The sequence below is a fragment of the Ranitomeya variabilis genome, chromosome 5 (genome assembly GCF_051348905.1).
Source record: "Ranitomeya variabilis isolate aRanVar5 chromosome 5, aRanVar5.hap1, whole genome shotgun sequence".
Classification (NCBI taxonomy): Eukaryota; Metazoa; Chordata; class Amphibia; order Anura; family Dendrobatidae; genus Ranitomeya; species Ranitomeya variabilis.
Genome location: NC_135236.1, coordinates 519,234,723 through 519,252,386, shown reverse-complemented (window position 1 = coordinate 519,252,386; position 17,664 = coordinate 519,234,723). Strand labels below are relative to the sequence as shown.

Sequence of the window (17,664 nt, the reverse complement as noted above, 5' to 3'; positions counted from 1 at the left end):
GGTCAAAATTAGATAAAACTATTATTTTATTTAAAAGTATATTACATTACAAGATGAGATTGCCAGAAGTCACGTTCATAGAGTTGTAGTAATTGTAAGAGAAACAAGCAGCAAAAACAGAGAATAGACTTGTGTGGGACAAAACAAAAATCTAAAAAAGGTCCAGACAAGTTATTCTAAGCGCCCCTTCCCAAACCTAAATCATGAAAGTGGCAGCAGTTTCAGAGTCTCCGTCACACACCATTTACATTACTGCCAACCATGACATCATGGCACTGCTCAGAGGAAAGCAATGGGCTTCCTGCATGCTAAAGCTGACGCCCAGCGGCGGCTCCAAGCCGTTCCTCCAGACAAACAACCCAGCAGAGAAGGGGAGAACAGGATGGGTTGGAGGAATGCATTTCACTCCGGTTTCCTGAGCAGAGTCTTTGGGGAAGATGTGAGCTGATCACTAGGAAATGCTTTCATTATGACAGACCATGAACGTGATGATGAATATGAGCATTCGTATCTATTAGACATGATGATTCCTCACTGACGTCCGCATATCATTACCTTTAATGAAGCCAGAGGTTATCAAAATGCGATACAACAATACATAACAGCCGGGGCATAACGATCGGGGTCGCAGAGGGTGTGACCAGGCCAGTGCATGACGGGGGCCAGCTGACGCCTATTTCAGCTGGATACGCGTACAAGGACACACATTCAGTTGAAATGCATTGCAGTGCAGAGACCTGCCATCTAATCAGAGGCCAACAGCTCACGTTGGCGTGCCCATGACTGGGGGTACATGGCATTGACATCTTGCGCTGCCCGTTGCTTGCACGCTGAAGACAGCTGCTGACTACAGAAGACGCAACGGGACGTTGGAGAGGAGGGAGGGGGGAATAGAAACTTTTTTTTTTTATTCATGAGTTCAAGTACAGGATGGGCCCAGGATGAGGAACATTATTATACCAGGAAGGGGCCCGCCCAAGATAGGGGACACATATCAGGATGAGCCCAGAATGTGGACCATATATACCAGGATCGAAGACATATATAAAAGTAAGGGGCCCAGGATGGGGGACATATATGCCAGTAAGGGGCCAAAAGGTAGGGGACATATATGCCAGTAAAGGATGGGAGACATATGTATCAGAAATGGCAAAGGATGGGGGATATCTATATATATAATTGTCTAAGGGGTACTTCCGTCTTTCTGTCCTCAACTTCCGTAAGGGAAATCCCGCGTCGCTGATTGGTCTCGCCAGCTGCCTGTCATGGCTGCCGCGACCAATCAGCGATGGGCACAGTCCTATTAGTCCCTCCCTACTCCCCTGCAGTCAGTGCCCGGCGCCCGCTCCATACACCCTTCCGGTCACTGCTAACACAGGGTTAATGCCAGCGGTAACGGACCGCACTATGCCGCAGTGTAACGCAGTCCGTTAAAGCTGCTATTAACCCTGTGTCCCCAACTTTTTACTATTGATGCTGCCTATGCAGCATCAATAGTAAAAAATGTAATGTTAAAAATAATAAAAACACAAAAAACCTGCTATTCTCACCCTCCGTAGTCCACCGAGCCGCACGCGGCTGCCGCCATCTTCCGTTCCCAGAGATGCATTGCGAAATTACCCAGAAGACTTAGCGGTCTCGCGAGACCGCTAAGTCTTCTGGGTAATTTCGCAATGCATCCTGGGAACGGAAGATGGCGGCAGCCGCGCACGCATCGCCAGAGCTTCGGTGGATCCCGGCGGGTGAGTATATCACTATTTTTTATTTTAATTATTTATTTTTATTATTTTTTTTAACAGGGATATGGTGCACCCACTGCTAAATACTGCGTCGGCTGTGTGATATACTACGTTGGCTGTGTGTTATACTCCTACAAACACAATGGAAGCAGATGCCATAGTAGAAAATTAAAATGTCTTTTTATTACACATATACGTACAATACAGGAAATCTATAAAAAGAGATACAATACAAAATAGCTGCCAATACAGTGCCCTGCACTCTAACCAAGTGCCAATTCAAGGTATATGATCCTATAAATTATTTTCAGCCCTCTTCAGATTTCAATTGTATATAAAGTTCAATACATAGTTCCAAAACTGGGTAATATAGTAATAATAATTCACATCCAATTAGTAGACGGGGATAAAGTGCCAAGTGACAAATGTATAGTAAGTAGCCTATACTAGCAATAATGCACAGTGCAACTATAATAAGTAAAAGAAGGCTAGGATAGGAGGCAATACACAACTTATAAGAGCAGCGCAAACCCCGATAGGATGGGAATAAAGTGCCAAGTGACAAAGGTATAATAAGTAGCCTATACTAGCAGTAATGCATAGTGCAGCTATAATAGGTAAAAAAGGCTAAGAAGGAAGATCTATAATATAACCTATAAGAGCAGCGCAAACCCCGATAGGACGGGAATAAAATGCCAAATGACCAAGGTTTAATAAGTAACCTATACTAGTAGTGGTGCACAGTGCAAATATAAATATACATAAAGAGAGGCTAGGAAAAGAGGCAATACATGACCTGTAAGAGCAGCGCAGACCCCTGTTGGGCTGTGTGATATACTGCGGGGGCTCTGCTATATACTACATGGGCAGTGTTATATACTGCGTGGGCTGTGCTATATACTACGTGCCCTGTGTTATATACTGCGTGGCCTATGTTATATACTACATCGCCTGTGTTATATACTGCGTGGGCTGTGTTATATAGTACGTGGGCTGTGTTATATACTGTGTGGCCTGTATTAACGCATCGTATGTATGTATGTATGTATATAGCAGCCACATAGTATATAGCACAGGCCACGTACTATTTGTCTGCTATATACTACATGGCTCCTATATACTACATGGCCTATGCTATATACTATGTGGCTGCTATATACATACATACATATTCTAGAATACCCGATGCGTTAGAATCGGGCCACCATCTAGTATCAACATAATTGGGGAGGGAGGGCAACACGTATATCCTGATAAGATATAGAATGTTACAAAGGCTCATACCCCTGACCAACAAGTGGGGGAAAGGGCCCAGGTCAAAAATTTTACACTTGGGCCCATCTGACTAGTTATGCCACTGCACGACAGCCATTTACTTCACCCACAACAAATACTGTTACAAATTGTTTTGGTAAAGGATGTCGAGCCAAAAGTGACTGGGGTATATGAAGGTTAGATAGAGGCAAAGGGAGGGTTAACAGACTCTTCACAACTTGAATGGGGTACAAAAGGGTTGTCATGAAAGCAAAGGGTCTTTTGAAATCTCCGAAAGTAGCCATCTTTGTACAACCATCATTGTTTGTTGACATGGCGTCTTTTTCAGGTGGGCGATCCCACTGAGACTTTCAAGAGGAAAACGCTTCAGAAGTGACAGGAAGCAAAAATTCTTGCAAAACTCGAGATGACACACTGGCGTCTCTCGAGCCTTCCCATTGTAATTTACAGAGCAGAAAAGACCTGTAGAATTATCAAGTCACAAGTGGTTATCAGATGCTCGAAAGCCTGAACATATCAACAGCACATAGTTTTTACATAGACATGCATAAGTTCATTCTTTTTTTTTTTCCGAAAACGCTTAAAAAAAACAAACACGTTGTGTGCACGTAACCTAGGGCTAAGTTCTCAAGATGAGTATTTTGTGTGATTTTTTTAGGCATTTTCTGTACCAATTAATGAAATTAGATTACTTGCGATTTTTTTAGTGCATTTTAATGGTGGGTTTTCGTCAGCTACAATTTTTGTTTCTTAGGCTACATGCCCACAATCAGGAAATAGTTGAATGCTATTAAAAGAAAACATTTCTGAATTTTTTGCCCACTAAGCTTCCAAAACAGAATTAAAAGCGATCAGCCATGAAAATAAATAAATAAATAAATAATTGAAGGAAAAAAGTTGCTTTGTCCTCATGGCCCAAAAAAGTAGATTTCCAAAGAAATGCCATAGAGTCGAGCAAGTATACATTAAGGCAAGGCAAACGTGCTGCCTAAGAGCTCATTCAGACTAGTTTTTCACATCCATGTAATATCAGTGTTTCTCCTTACAGCTTCCGAAGGAGCCGACAGCCAACATTACCGGAATGAGGCCGTAACTAAAACAGGATTTAGAAACCCTGACGGATCTTGCACGGACGGACCACTCAGAAAACATAGGAAAGGTGTAAAGTGAACACATCGCAAACTTGTCCACCATTACTAACCACAGATCCACGCGAACTTTCCCTGCGGGTTGGCCCAGATGACTTTATATCTGAAATGCACAATAGGAACACTTGTATTACACTGTATAAACACTGACGGCAATGCTTGTGCAAAGGGAACTCTCAGAGGCTCCTCCAGGTCACCCAGAATTGTGTAATTAGTCACGCCACAGGCCAGCTATGACAAGGACCATGAGGATGTCCTATGACTGCGATCATCATTAAACCAGAAAATTAGAGGGATACGCAGAAAGGCGGACAGAGGCACTGGTAAGAAGAACTCTCCTGATCGTCAATGGGAGGAAATTAGATCAAGAAAATATTAAGTCAGGAAGCAAAAAGAGAACATTGTTACTTTGAGGTATGGAAAAAGAAAAAAAGTGACATCCCGGGCAAATTACAAAGCGATCATTGTCTGTATGACAGATCTAAGACTACAGCCTGAAGGAATGAAAACATTACTTAACCACTGACCCAAGTCTTTCTCCGAATTCAGAATCAATGGCCCCTTTAAACACATACATGTCGTGTGTATTTACAGATCACGCATTTTCCATTACGCGTCTCTAGCTTGGGTGATTTAGAGCGACAATTTTTCATGCTCCTTGAAGACGGCATCAAATTTGGCCAAAGTTACTTTTAGGCTGACTTTGTATAATGTTTCTGCCACACATTTGTGGCTCAATCAGGGTTTCCGTCTGAAGCCCTAAAAAAAAAAAAAAAAAAAAAGTGATTTGGGTACAACCAGAGTCACTTTGGAACCTGTTGTGCTCCATTCCAGTAAAGTCCGTCTCTTTTAGAATGGCATAAAAGTGATAGGCCACGCTTTTATATCCACCTAAAAAGATGGACATCACAGGAACGGAGACCAGTAAGGGTGATGACATCAGATTCACTATAGCGAAGGGTTCCTCTTCGAATCCCTAAGTTCAGTGATTCAGATGGAAACCCCAACAGAGCCACACACATGTGTGAAGCTAGCCATGGAATGGGTTAATTTTACTCACCCAAACATAGTGCAACGATAGCTTACTTCTTTTTAGATATAAAGAATTGCCTCGTTAAAATATTACTGCAGATGACCCATTAGGACATTGGGTGGGAAATTACCTTTATTAAAGGGAACCTGTCACCCCCCCCCCCCCCCAGTCGCTTCAAACTAAAAGAGCCACCTTGTGCAGCAGTAATGCTGCATTCTGACAAGGTGGCTCTTTTAGTTCTGGGTGCTGAACTAGAGAAATAATCCGTTTTTTAATTTGTCAGAAATACCTAGTCTTCAGTCAAGGAGGCCGGCGTTTCCCCCCTGCCTGTGAATCCCAGCCCCGCAGTGACTTATGATTTATTCACATTGTGGGGCTGGGATTCACAGGCAGGGTGACCGTACAGACGCAGTCAGCTGGACTACATATGAGGACAGACGGCCAGCGCTCACTGCGCCTGCACCAGGCAGGGGAACAGAGCGCAGGCGCCGGCTATTTTCAAAACAGCGGTGAGGAGGAGGCGGCGCCCGGTGCCAAGAAGATGTGAGTGACAGCTGTGTGGCGTCTAAAGCAGGGGGGAAACGCCGGCCTACTTGACTGAGCACCAGGTATTTCTGACAAGTTATAAAACTGATTATTTCTCTAGTTTCAGCACCCAGAACTAAAAGAGCCACCTTGTCAGAATGCAACATTACTGCTGCACAAGGTGGCTCTTTTAGTTTGAAACGACTGGGGGGGGGGGGGGGGGGGGGGGAAGGGTGACAGGTTCCCTTTAAAGGCAACCTGTCACCCCCAAAATCGAAGGTGAGCTAAGCGCACCGGCATCAGGGGCTTATCTACAGCATTCTGGAATGCTGCAAATAAGCCCCCGATGTATCCTGAAAGATGAGAAAAAGAGGTTAGCTTATACTCACCCAGGGGCGGTCCTGCTGCGGTCCGGTCCGATGGGCATCGCGGTCCGGTCCGGGGCCTCCCATCTTCTTACAATGACGTCCTCTTCTTGTATTCATGCTGCAGCTCCGGAATACTTTGTCTGCCCTGTTGAGGGAAGAACAAAGTACTGCAGTGCGCAGGGAAAAGGTCAGAGAGGCCCGGCGCCTGCGCACTGCAGTACTTTACTCTGCTTTCAACAGGGCAGACAAAGTACGCCGGAGCCGGAGCCGCAACGTGAAGACAAGAAGAGGACGTCATCCAATGAAGATGGGAGGCCCCGGACCGGACCGCGACGCCCACCGGACCGGACCGCCCGCGTGAGTATAATCTAACCTCTTTTACTCATTCATCTTTCAGGATACATCGGGGGCTTATCTACAGCATTACAGAACGCTGTAGATAAGCCCCTGATGCCGGTGGGCTTAGCTCACCTTCGATTTTGGGGGTGACAGGTTCCCTTTAAAGGCATTTTTTTCTTTGACCACTTACCCTCCTGCTAAAAACTCAACCCAAGGGATTCTAGCAACTAAGGTCCAATCATAAAGGCCAAAAGTCAGCAAATAAACATCCATAGGAACACTCATTCCCAGTCATCGGATGTCAACATGTGGTCGACCAGCCAAGGAACAGGCAGAACGCTTATTCCCGATCATCGAATGGTGTCAGCATGTGGTCGACCAGCCAAGGAACAGGCAGAACGCTTATTCCCGATCATCGAATGGTGTCAGCATGTGGTCGACCAGCCAAGGAACAGGCAGAACGCTTGTTTGATGGTAGATTGGATAGTTTGCGCCAGAAGCGCATTGTTCTGTCCATTTATATTAACTCATGCGAACGGGTCTTTAAACATACATCGGTCAACTTGTACATTGTCGCTTGTTCTTCAGATCTATCTAAATGTGTCCTCACAGTTAATGATGGCCACCAAAACGACCATGTCTACGAAGCATAATTCATGCAGGGTCTTTACAGATCATTGTGTGGAACACTATACAGAGTCTGTACCCTTCAACATATGAACATCAATGGCGTTGCTAAACTGTATTCCATTGTGAAAAGACTAAAGAGGACAACAGGGGAGATTTAGTAAAAGGAAACAGAGCCATGAAAAGTTTGCTTATGATCCAAGCAAAAGAAATACATTGCATTAAACAATAGAGAAATTACATGCACTGTTAAAGACTATTTTCCAAAAACTTCTGAGAAGTCAGAGACATGTCAGAACTTTAATTCACAGAGGAAATAGCTCATTGTTGGACTTCAGGTGCCTTAGAGGAAATAATTCTTTAGGCTCCACTCTCCATATTTATAGGGTACTTATGTGTGCCTATTATAATAACTTATGATGGCAGAAGGGGATCTTTATAGGCACTGTGACGGGTCTGCGGCTATGCTGTCCCATATTTAGCAATTGTGTGTTCTAGATCATGGCCAGCTTGGATTGATGGATAGTGTGTTCTAGATCATGGCCACCTTGGATTGATGGATTGTGTGTTCTAGATCATGGCCACCTTGGATTGATGGATTGTGTGTTCTAGATCATGGCCACCTTGGATTGATGGATTGTGTGTTCTACATCATGGCCAGCTTGGATTGATGGATTGTGTGTTCTACATCATGGCCAGCTTGGATTGATGGATTGTGTGTTCTACATCATGGCATGCTGGACCAAAGAACCATTCTTTCCTTATGGGGCTGCCTAAATCCGGCAGCCCAGTAGGGAATGAATGGAGTAGTGGTTGGAGCGTCTGACCTGCCATGCCATTTTGTCATGGGATAAAAAAAAAAGTCCCCATCAAGGGTAAGTTCACCTTCTGCCAATTGGTGTGGACCCTATTGTTGGGACACCCATCCATCAATCAGCAAGTTATCAGCTATCCTGCAAATAGATAACAGGTTTTAACCGGATAACCCCTTTTAATTTTCCAGCGATCTGTGCATTTTCCCCGAGATGGGACAAAAGAGGCTGACCTTCACCCATCACATGCACCACCGAATCAGTCACCATTTCAAGGTTCATCTTTTTTTGGGACATCTTTTTGTAACCACTGCATACTGAGGACACCCCAGAAGCCCTACACCTCTGATCCAGTCGTGCAACTTTCACAATTTTTCAACAATTAAGTTCCTTACTCTTGCCAATTTTCCCCATTACCTAATATATTCCAACCCTTGGCAGGTGCAGTTGTCACCACATAATAGAAATTCACTTTAGTTAAGAGATCACCTGAGCTGCGCTTGCGGGAATGAAGACTCTTCGATGGTATAAACTTAAGGTTTTATAACTACAGAAATGATGTAAAATATGGAGCTGGGGGCATGGCAGTGGAGTTGGAGTCGTGGAGTCGGAGCCCATTTTGGTGGAGTCGGAGTCATGGAAATTGAGGAGTAGGAGGTTTGGCTTACCAACTCCACAGCCCTCATTCAGCAACAGACAATAAATGCAAAAATAAACAAGATTTCCAAACACACCCGTGTATGTTTTTTCAGCTACAACAAAATCCATACAAACCAAAATTTAAAATGGCGCATACTCTATGCCAGTTACCAGACAATGGTCACCTGGGCAGTGCACCTTGGAAGGTTATGCAATACAGCTTCATCCCTGCCCACGAGGGAACCCTCCAGCGACGGTCAGTTCTAAAGCAGTGCATGCAGAAAGCAACAACTAAGCCACCAGACAATGGCATTTATGCATCATTTTTAGGAAGCCGGGAGCGGCTGAGTGATGCCAATCCATGTCTTCCTGCAATATTTTGTGTGTCAAAAACATTGTATAAAAACTTCAAGTGCAAGCTCCCATTAAGTGGCTGTGCTTTATGTAACATTGGGTGTAGCCCAGATTAGATTGGGAAATATGGCATAAATTATACTTTTAAATAGAGACAATTTTTTATGCTTTTTCCTAATTGATGGTTAAAAGGAACACCACGCATTTTTTTTCCTATAGATTAGTTAATGTGCACTTATGGCTTCAACCAACTGCAAATGTTCATTCACGGATCTAGGATATTTGCTCACTGTAATCAGCTAGATAGGGAATAAAGTATACAATAGTAGTGACAGGAGCAGAGACGGCACTACCTGCTACCGACTGCAATAATGTATGTGTGCTAGAAGGCATGCATGGAAAGTAGTCACCGATAGCCCACTTGTTACGGAATGGATTACTAGTAACCATGCAAGCTGTTCTTATAATCACAAATCTACACTGACTGCACAAGAGAAAAAAAAAATCAGTTTATAATGTATATATCATCTGCGGAGATGGCCAACTAGTGTGTGTCTCAAGAAATGTCACCCGAATCAGGGACTGGAGTACATTTCTGGCGTAAGTCGTCAGTGGCACAGCTTTCACCATATCCCGCCCCACTTTTCCAAAGTTAAAACGCCAAAAGTTGTCAATGTTTCTGCAACATTTCAAACACCTTTATAAATCAGGTTCTAAGTTTACAGACAGACAGCGAGTAGACCTAAGCGATTACAGCAGAGGATCTGTACTACATATAGATTTCTAAATATTTATACAGAAGTTAGGATCATTTATTTTTTGCCAATTTACTATAAAGTTCCCCTTGGCTATTAACTCATCCCAAAATTACCATAATTTTCTGCCCAAAAAAATCTTTATTGACCCCTCTGCTTTTACCTTTCAGTGTGAAGTGACATTACTCACCCGTGTTCTTACTGATATACAGTAGATATCATCTACCAGCAATACATTAGTTGTGGAAAACAATGCCATTACGGACATTGACATATGGATATATTACACCCATATTAAACCGGCCATACACAGTGAAAATATGCTTGAAAACAAAGTAAGAAAACCCAGACGGACAGCCCATGATAATTCTCCCTACAGTTAAAGTTTACTCTGATTTACACTCTTTTACAGCCCTCGGCAAAGTAGCGTGAATGTTCCCATTACTTCCCAGCACTCAGATCCTAGGGGATAACAATGAGGCAACATCTACTGACAGGATGATCGGCCACCTGATCGTTTTTCTTCACAACTAAGTGGCATTTCTAACATTCCTTGAATTCATACCCTTCACTGGGTCCACAAACATTGGGGTCTCAGGAGTCTTCTTGCTGCTTAACTACATCCAGATATACCCCATGGAATATTTTTATGCCTCCTTCCAGCAAGGAGATGCCACATAACTACTGCCTTGAATACTTAAATATAAGTCTCTAGTCCATTTACACCACATAAAAAAATGCACATACCGAGAGCAAAAGGCAAAACTCTACAATAAACTAGTTGCTCACACGAGAGATCCAAAAATTACATCAATATAAGAAAATTATCGCCAGTAGAAAAATGTGCAGTGTTCTGGAAGGCACCGGCGTCCTCTCCTCTAGGAGGCAGAGGCGTCCTCTCCTCTAGGAGGCACCGGCGTCCTCTCCTCTAGGAGGCACCGGCGTCCTCTCCTCTAGGAGGCACCGGCGTCCTCTCCTCTAGGAGGCACCGGCGTCCTCTCCTCTAGGAGGCACCGGCGTCCTCTCCTCTAGGAGGCACCGGCGTCCTCTCCTCTAGGAGGCACCGGCGTCCTCTCCTCTAGGAGGCACCGGCGTCCTCTCCTCTAGGAGGCACCGGCGTCCTCTCCTCTAGGAGGCACCGGCGTCCTCTCCTCTAGGAGGCACCGGCGTCCTCTCCTCTAGGAGGCACCGGCGTCCTCTCCTCTAGGAGGCACCGGCGTCCTCTCCTCTAGGAGGCACCGGCGTCCTCTCCTCTAGGAGGCACCGGCGTCCTCTCCTCTAGGAGGCACCGGCGTCCTCTCCTCTAGGAGGCACCGGCGTCCTCTCCTCTAGGAGGCACCGGCGTCCTCTCCTCTAGGAGGCACCGGCGTCCTCTCCTCTAGGAGGCACCGGCGTCCTCTCCTCTAGGAGGCACCGGCGTCCTCTCCTCTAGGAGGCACCGGCGTCCTCTCCTCTAGGAGGCACCGGCGTCCTCTCCTCTAGGAGGCACCGGCAATTTCTAGAAGGCCCTGGCAATTTCTAGAAGGCCCTGGCAATTTCTAGAAGGCCCTGGCAATTTCTAGAAGGCCCTGGCACCTTGAACACCAATTTTGAGTAATACGTATAAAAAAGCACAAGCACTTCAATATATAATTATCCCACTTAGCAGTGAGAATATGCCAGAAATATAATATAGGGTCAAGGGACTAACTATTATCCTTCGCTGTATTTTATCTACCCAATTAAGGCTACTTTCACACTAGCGATTTTGGCTGCACGTCACAATGCGTCGTTCAGGAGAAAAAACGCATCCTGCAAAGCTGTCTGCAGGATGCGTTTTTTCCCCATAGACTAACATTACCGACGCATTGCCACACGTCGCAACCGTCGTGCGACGGTTGCGTCGTGTTTTGGCGCACCGCCGCCACAAAAAAACGTTACATGTAACGCAAAAGCACGGCCGAAACTCTGCCCCTCCTCCCCGGTCCTTGCAATGGGGCAGCGGAAGTGTCGTAAGACTGCTTCCGCTGCCCACGTCGAGCATTTTTTTCACAGTATGCGTCAGTACGTCGGGCCGACGCAGCGCGACGGCCCCATACCGACGCTAGTGTGAAAGCAGCCTAATTTGAGTGTCTAAATCCTAACTAAATACGGTGAGCTGGAATTTCTATTTGTGGTCCCCAGCTGTCAAATATATGGAATTTCTACTGGATAACCCGTCTTGCAGAGTTCCAGAAAAAACAAAAAGTCTATGCGGAGCCAAATCACAAAATTGTTATGGGGAGAGGAGGCAATGATGCAGATTTTGTAATGCAAAAGTGAAATCACAAAGTCTGCTGTATATCAACTTAAAAGGGTTGTAAAGTCTGAGAAAACAAGTCAGCAGTCAGTCACTTTATTGGCACACTGTCACGATCCCCCTCTATTCCCTGTGTGGGTGTGCAGCCACGTGATCACATATTGGCGATTTGTATATGTCATGGGCCAACTAATTCTTCAAGAGAAGCCAGATGAGACTAATAGACACATGACTACGCTTATGCCAATTGCATACATGTAGTCACGTCACTGCCACCCCCACAGGAAATACAGGAGAATCGTGACAGTGTGCACATCGCACACCTGAACGATTCGGCAGGTACAGAGTGAGTGCTGACTTTTCTGAGACCGGACAAATCCTTTAGGGTATGTGCACACGTCAGGATTTCTTGCAGAAATTTTCCTGACAAAAAAACGTACATTTCTGCCAGAAATCCGCATGCGTTTTTTTTTTTTCGCGTTTTTGACGCGTTTTTTTTGCGGTTTTTCCCAATGCATAGAACAGCGGGAAAAACGCAGAAAATCCGCAAAATTAATGAACATGCTGCTTTTTTTTTACCGCGATGCATTTTTTTCGCGGAAAAAAAAGCACCATGTGCACAAAACATGCAGAATGCATTCTAAATGATAGGATGCATAATGTATGCGTTTTTAATGAGTTTTTATAGTGTTTTAATCACGAAAAAACCTGAACGTGTGCACATACCCTTAAGGTGAAAGCACCAAGTTTCAGCAAACAGTGTATTTACAGTATGCATAGGAATACCGTACTTTGCTACATGCACTGTATATGAAAATCAGAACCACATATATTCGATTGAAGGGATAACTACCCATTACACCTAGAGGAGCTTTCATGGCTTCCCATTCTAAATCTCTAGTCATTAATGTGGATCTGCTACCCCCTTTAGCTTCCATTCTGGAAGGAGGACTTTCTACAAGATGTTGGAGTATCTGTGGGAATTATTAACCATTCACGAGGTCAGACCCCGATGTTGGATGAGAGGTCCTGGCCCACAATCTCCATTCCAACAGTGCTCGATGGAGTGGAGGTTGGGATTGTGTACGGCCTGGCAAGTTCTTCCACACAAAACTCTTAAAGCTATGCTAATGGACCTTGTACATTGGGGCGCAGTCGTGCTGGAACAGAAAAAGACCTTCCCCAAACTCTTCCTACAAAGATGGGAGCATACACTTGTCAAAATGTCTTAGGCCATGGTCACATATTCAGGATTTGGTCGGTATTTTACCTCAGAATGTGTAAGCCAATACCAGGAGTGGGTGATAAATCCAGAAGAAGTGACGTGTCTCTATTATACTTTTCCTCTGATTGTCCCACTCCTGGTTTTGGCTTATAAATACTGAGGTAAAATACTGACCAAATACTGAGGTAAAATACTGAATGTGTGAATGTAGCCTAGATTACTGAAGCATTAACCATTGCCTTCCCTAGAACTAAGCGGCCAAGGCCCATCACTGAAAATGAGCCCCATAGCACTATCCCAACTCCAACCAACTGTACAGTTGGCACAATACAGCCAGGCAGGCCACGTTCCTCTGACATTCACTAAACCTAGACTCATCCATCAGAACGCAAGGAGCGAGATTTGTCTCTCCACAGAACCCGATCATTCTGCTCCAGATTCCAATGGCGGCGTGCTGTACACCACTCCAATCATTGTAAGGCCTGCATGCAGCTGCTCGGCCATGGAAGTCTATGCCACAAAGCTCCCGCCGCTCAGGTTCTATGCTGATGTTAATATGCCAGGAGTTTTGGATATCTGCAGTTATGGAGCCAGCAAGACGTTGGTGCACTAAGGCATCAGAGCTCAGGGACCCTCACTGTAACTTCTCGTGGTCTCCTTATAGCTGAACTGTGGATCCCAAACGCTTCCACTTTTCAATACTACTACTCCCAGATGATGGTGGAATATTTAGGAGGGAGGACATATCATTTTCTGACTTGTAGCAAGACCACACTCACATTTAGTGAGCTCTTTAGAAAAAGTCATTCTATCACAAATATTTATAAGCGGTAGAATATATGGCCGGGGGCTGGATTACACCTGTGACAATGGGTCGGAATGGAAAAATCTGAATTCAATGATTAAGCGTGTCCCAATACTTTTGTCCATACAGTGCATATGAATGAGGCCATCTAAATGGCAAAGACTTGGATATCAGTAAATGCGAAATTAGATAAATGACAGATAATCATGGAACAGATCAGACACCTGTGAAATCGCTTTAAAGAAAAACTTTCTAGATTAAATATTGGGGAACAAAAAAAATAAATAAAAAAAAAAAATCAGGATTCCAAAAGTCCACACTGCTGATATGACCCATCCACTTCTTCTATGGGACTCATTGCTGAATCAGGTAGATAAAGAAACTTATGAGCCCAGCTAGAGGCGAGAGCTATAGATAGGGATGCGTCACTCTAATATGCCACTAGTCCACGAGAATGAATGTGGCGGAGCTGCAATACGAGACGAGTACTCAGCACAAACACGCAAAAAAAATTCTTACAAGTTCCAAACCGCATAAAATTCTAATACTATATTATTCAACATTAGCACAATGTGACCGGTGTTCTGAAATTTGTCGGCATGTCGTAGATAGTAGGGATGGGCGAGGCTACGGAGTCACGTGGCGCAAACTGACCAATCACGGCTGAAGATGCAGGGTGGAGAGAAGAGGAGCTCTGGGCGGCAACATGCCTGAAAATTTCAGGGACGGGCGTGAGTATGGCACCTGGGGGCCTGGTTAAAACCACAATAGTGAGGGAGGGGGCGTGACAAAGGAATGAAGACGCCCTGAAATTTCTGAGCATAGTAACGCCCCCCTCCCTTTGTCACGCCCCCTCCCTCACTATTGTGGTTTTAACCAGGCCCCCAGGTGCCATACTCACGCCCGTCCCTGAAATTTTCAGGCATGTTGCCGCCCAGAGCTCCTCTTCTCTCCACCCTGCATCTTCAGCCGTGATTGGTCAGTTTGCGCCACGTGACTCCGTAGCCTCGCCCATCCCTACTATCTACGACATGCCGACAAATTTCAGAACACCGGCAAGAGATTTCTCCGGCACTAAATTACCGATGATGGAGTGTGGATTCACGCAACACTGATTTATTGCAGATTTCTGGGACCGTCCTGTCACCCATATGGGGCTGGCAGAAGCCCACTCGCCCATGTGGGGCTGGCAGAAGCCCACTCGCCCATGTGGGGCCGGCAGAAGCCCACTCGCCTATATGGGGCTGGCAGAAGCCCACTCGCCCATGTGGGGCTGGCAGAAGCCCACTCGCCCATGTGGGGCCGGCAGAAGCCCACTCGCCTATATGGGGCCGGCAGAAGCCCACTCACCCACATGGGGCTGCACCCATATGGGGCTGGCAGAAGCCCACTCGCCCATGTGGGGCTGGCAGAAGCCCACTCGCCCATATGGGGCCGGCAGAAGCCCACTCGCCCATATGGGGCCGGCAGAAGCCCACTCGCCCATATGGGGCTGGCAGAAGCCCACTCACCCATATGGGGCTGGCAGAAGCCCACTCACCCATATGGGGCTGGCAGAAGCCCACTCACCCATATGGGGCTGGCAGAAGCCCACTCGCCCATGTGGGGCTGGCAGAAGCCCACTCGCCCATGTGGGGCCGGCAGAAGCCCACTCGCCTATATGGGGCTGGCAGAAGCCCACTCGCCCATGTGGGGCTGGCAGAAGCCCACTCGCCCATGTGGGGCCGGCAGAAGCCCACTCGCCTATATGGGGCCGGCAGAAGCCCACTCACCCACATGGGGCTGCACCCATATGGGGCTGGCAGAAGCCCACTCGCCCATGTGGGGCTGGCAGAAGCCCACTCGCCCATATGGGGCCGGCAGAAGCCCACTCGCCCATATGGGGCCGGCAGAAGCCCACTCGCCCATATGGGGCCGGCAGAAGCCCACTCGCCCATATGGGGCTGGCAGAAGCCCACTCACCCATATGGGGCTGGCAGAAGCCCACTCACCCATATGGGGCTGGCAGAAGCCCACTCGCCCATATGGGGCTGGCAGAAGCCCACTCGCCCATATGGGGCTGGCAGAAGCCCACTCGCCCATATGGGGCTGGCAGAAGCCCACTCACCCATATGGGGCTGGCAGAAGCCCACTCACCCATATGGGGCTGGCAGAAGCCCACTCACCCATATGGGGCTGGCAGAAGCCCACTCACCCATATGGGACTGGCAGAAGTCACCCCAATAACATGCATGGGAAGGAGGGCTCTGTAGTGCCTTAGAGGGGTTCTCCGCTGTCGCCAGCCCCCCAGATGGGCTCTATGTGGGCACACCTGTGTGTATAGGGACAGACACAGGGTACCTGGCACCATACACTGGCATGGGGAGTGCATGGGTGCAATGAATGAGCAGTGATTGGGAGGGTGCAGGGTGATGCCCCATGTCCTGCAGAGAGCAGCCCTCCCTGACACTGCACGGTGCCCACCACTCACCTCCTGAAGTCAAAGGGCATGGTGTCCCGCCTCCCAGGGGCCGCTCCACGGGTCCCAGCAGCCGCTGCCACAATCCCCTTCAAGCCAGCCGGCTACACACAAAGGAACTGTCGTCAGCGGAGCTCGCCGCGCGGCCTGTGATTGGCGGAGAGCGCACATCCGGCCCCGGCTGCGGCCACGTGGGGTGTCCGGAGTGCTGCATCCTGCTTCCTGCTCCGGGAGATGCTGCTGCCGGGGTCAGTGCTGGCGCAGAGGACCAGCAGCTATTGTTCTCAGTTATCAGCCGTTTCTATGAGTGGGTGCTGCTGGCGCAGAGGACGGGAGCCGCCAGCATCTCCAGTGCAGGGCTGCTCACCAGCAGCTAGTGTTCTCAGTTATCAGCCGTTTCTATTGTGGGTTCTGCATGGCACTGGGACTCCAGTGCACCCACCATCCCGTTAGAGATGCCCTTAAGTAACGATCACCGCTGCTGTATCCTACATCTGATGTGCAGGGAACAGGTCTTTATTTAAAGGGAACATGTTACATATGGAAGTAGCGGCCCCTGTATAGACGCTTGCCCCTCCCCCACTAACATGATATTTTTGCTGTAGCGATGTATCAGGAGAAATCTAGTGTAGAAGCCACGTGCAAATGAGGCAGGAAGTGCACTGGGTGTGTCACTGTGCTTGGACGTAGTCATCGAAGTGCATTGACACGCCCCCGTGCACCTCCTGGCTGATTTGCATACAGCTTCTACTCTAGATTCCTCATGACTGTCGCATCAGATCGCTACAAAAAAAGGTCCTGTACAGCAATCCCAATACATCCAGATGTAAAGACGTGTTGACAGGTTCCCTGTAACCCTATCCTATGCTTTTAATACAGTGCCAGACTAGCAGTAATTTAAAGAAGGTTACCCATGTAGATCCAGTTCTGAAACTGTCAACATCATGGGAGGCAGCCCACTCGTCATCAGAGGATGCCCACTCTTCATCAGAGGATGCCCACTCATCAGAGGATGTCCACTGTTCATCAGAGGATGTCCACTCTTCATCAGAGGATGCCCACTCGCCATCAGAACCTGTGCACTCGCCATCAGAGGATGCCCACTCATCATTAGAGGCTGCTCACTCGTCAACAGAGCATGCCCACATGTCATCAGACTCAGAGGATGCCCACTCGACATCAGAGGCTGCTCACTCGTCATCAGAGGATGTCCACTCATCATCAAGGCTGCCCACTCGCCATCAGAGGATGCCCACTCGCCATTAGAGGCAGCCCACTTGTCAT

General features: G+C 47.1%; 1 protein-coding gene across 1 annotated transcript in view; it reads right to left on the bottom strand.

Annotated features, from left to right (window-relative positions):
• The window catches only part of ERGIC1 (endoplasmic reticulum-golgi intermediate compartment 1), a 124,338-nt gene extending 107,769 nt beyond the window's left edge, over positions 1 to 16,569 (bottom strand). The window contains exon 1 of the mRNA XM_077265792.1: positions 16,393 to 16,569. Coding sequence (XP_077121907.1) covers positions 16,393 to 16,412 — 20 coding nt within the window. The 5' untranslated portion in view covers positions 16,413 to 16,569. The remainder of the gene's footprint in view (positions 1 to 16,392) is intronic.
• Between the last annotated feature and the right edge of the window lie 1,095 nt (positions 16,570 to 17,664).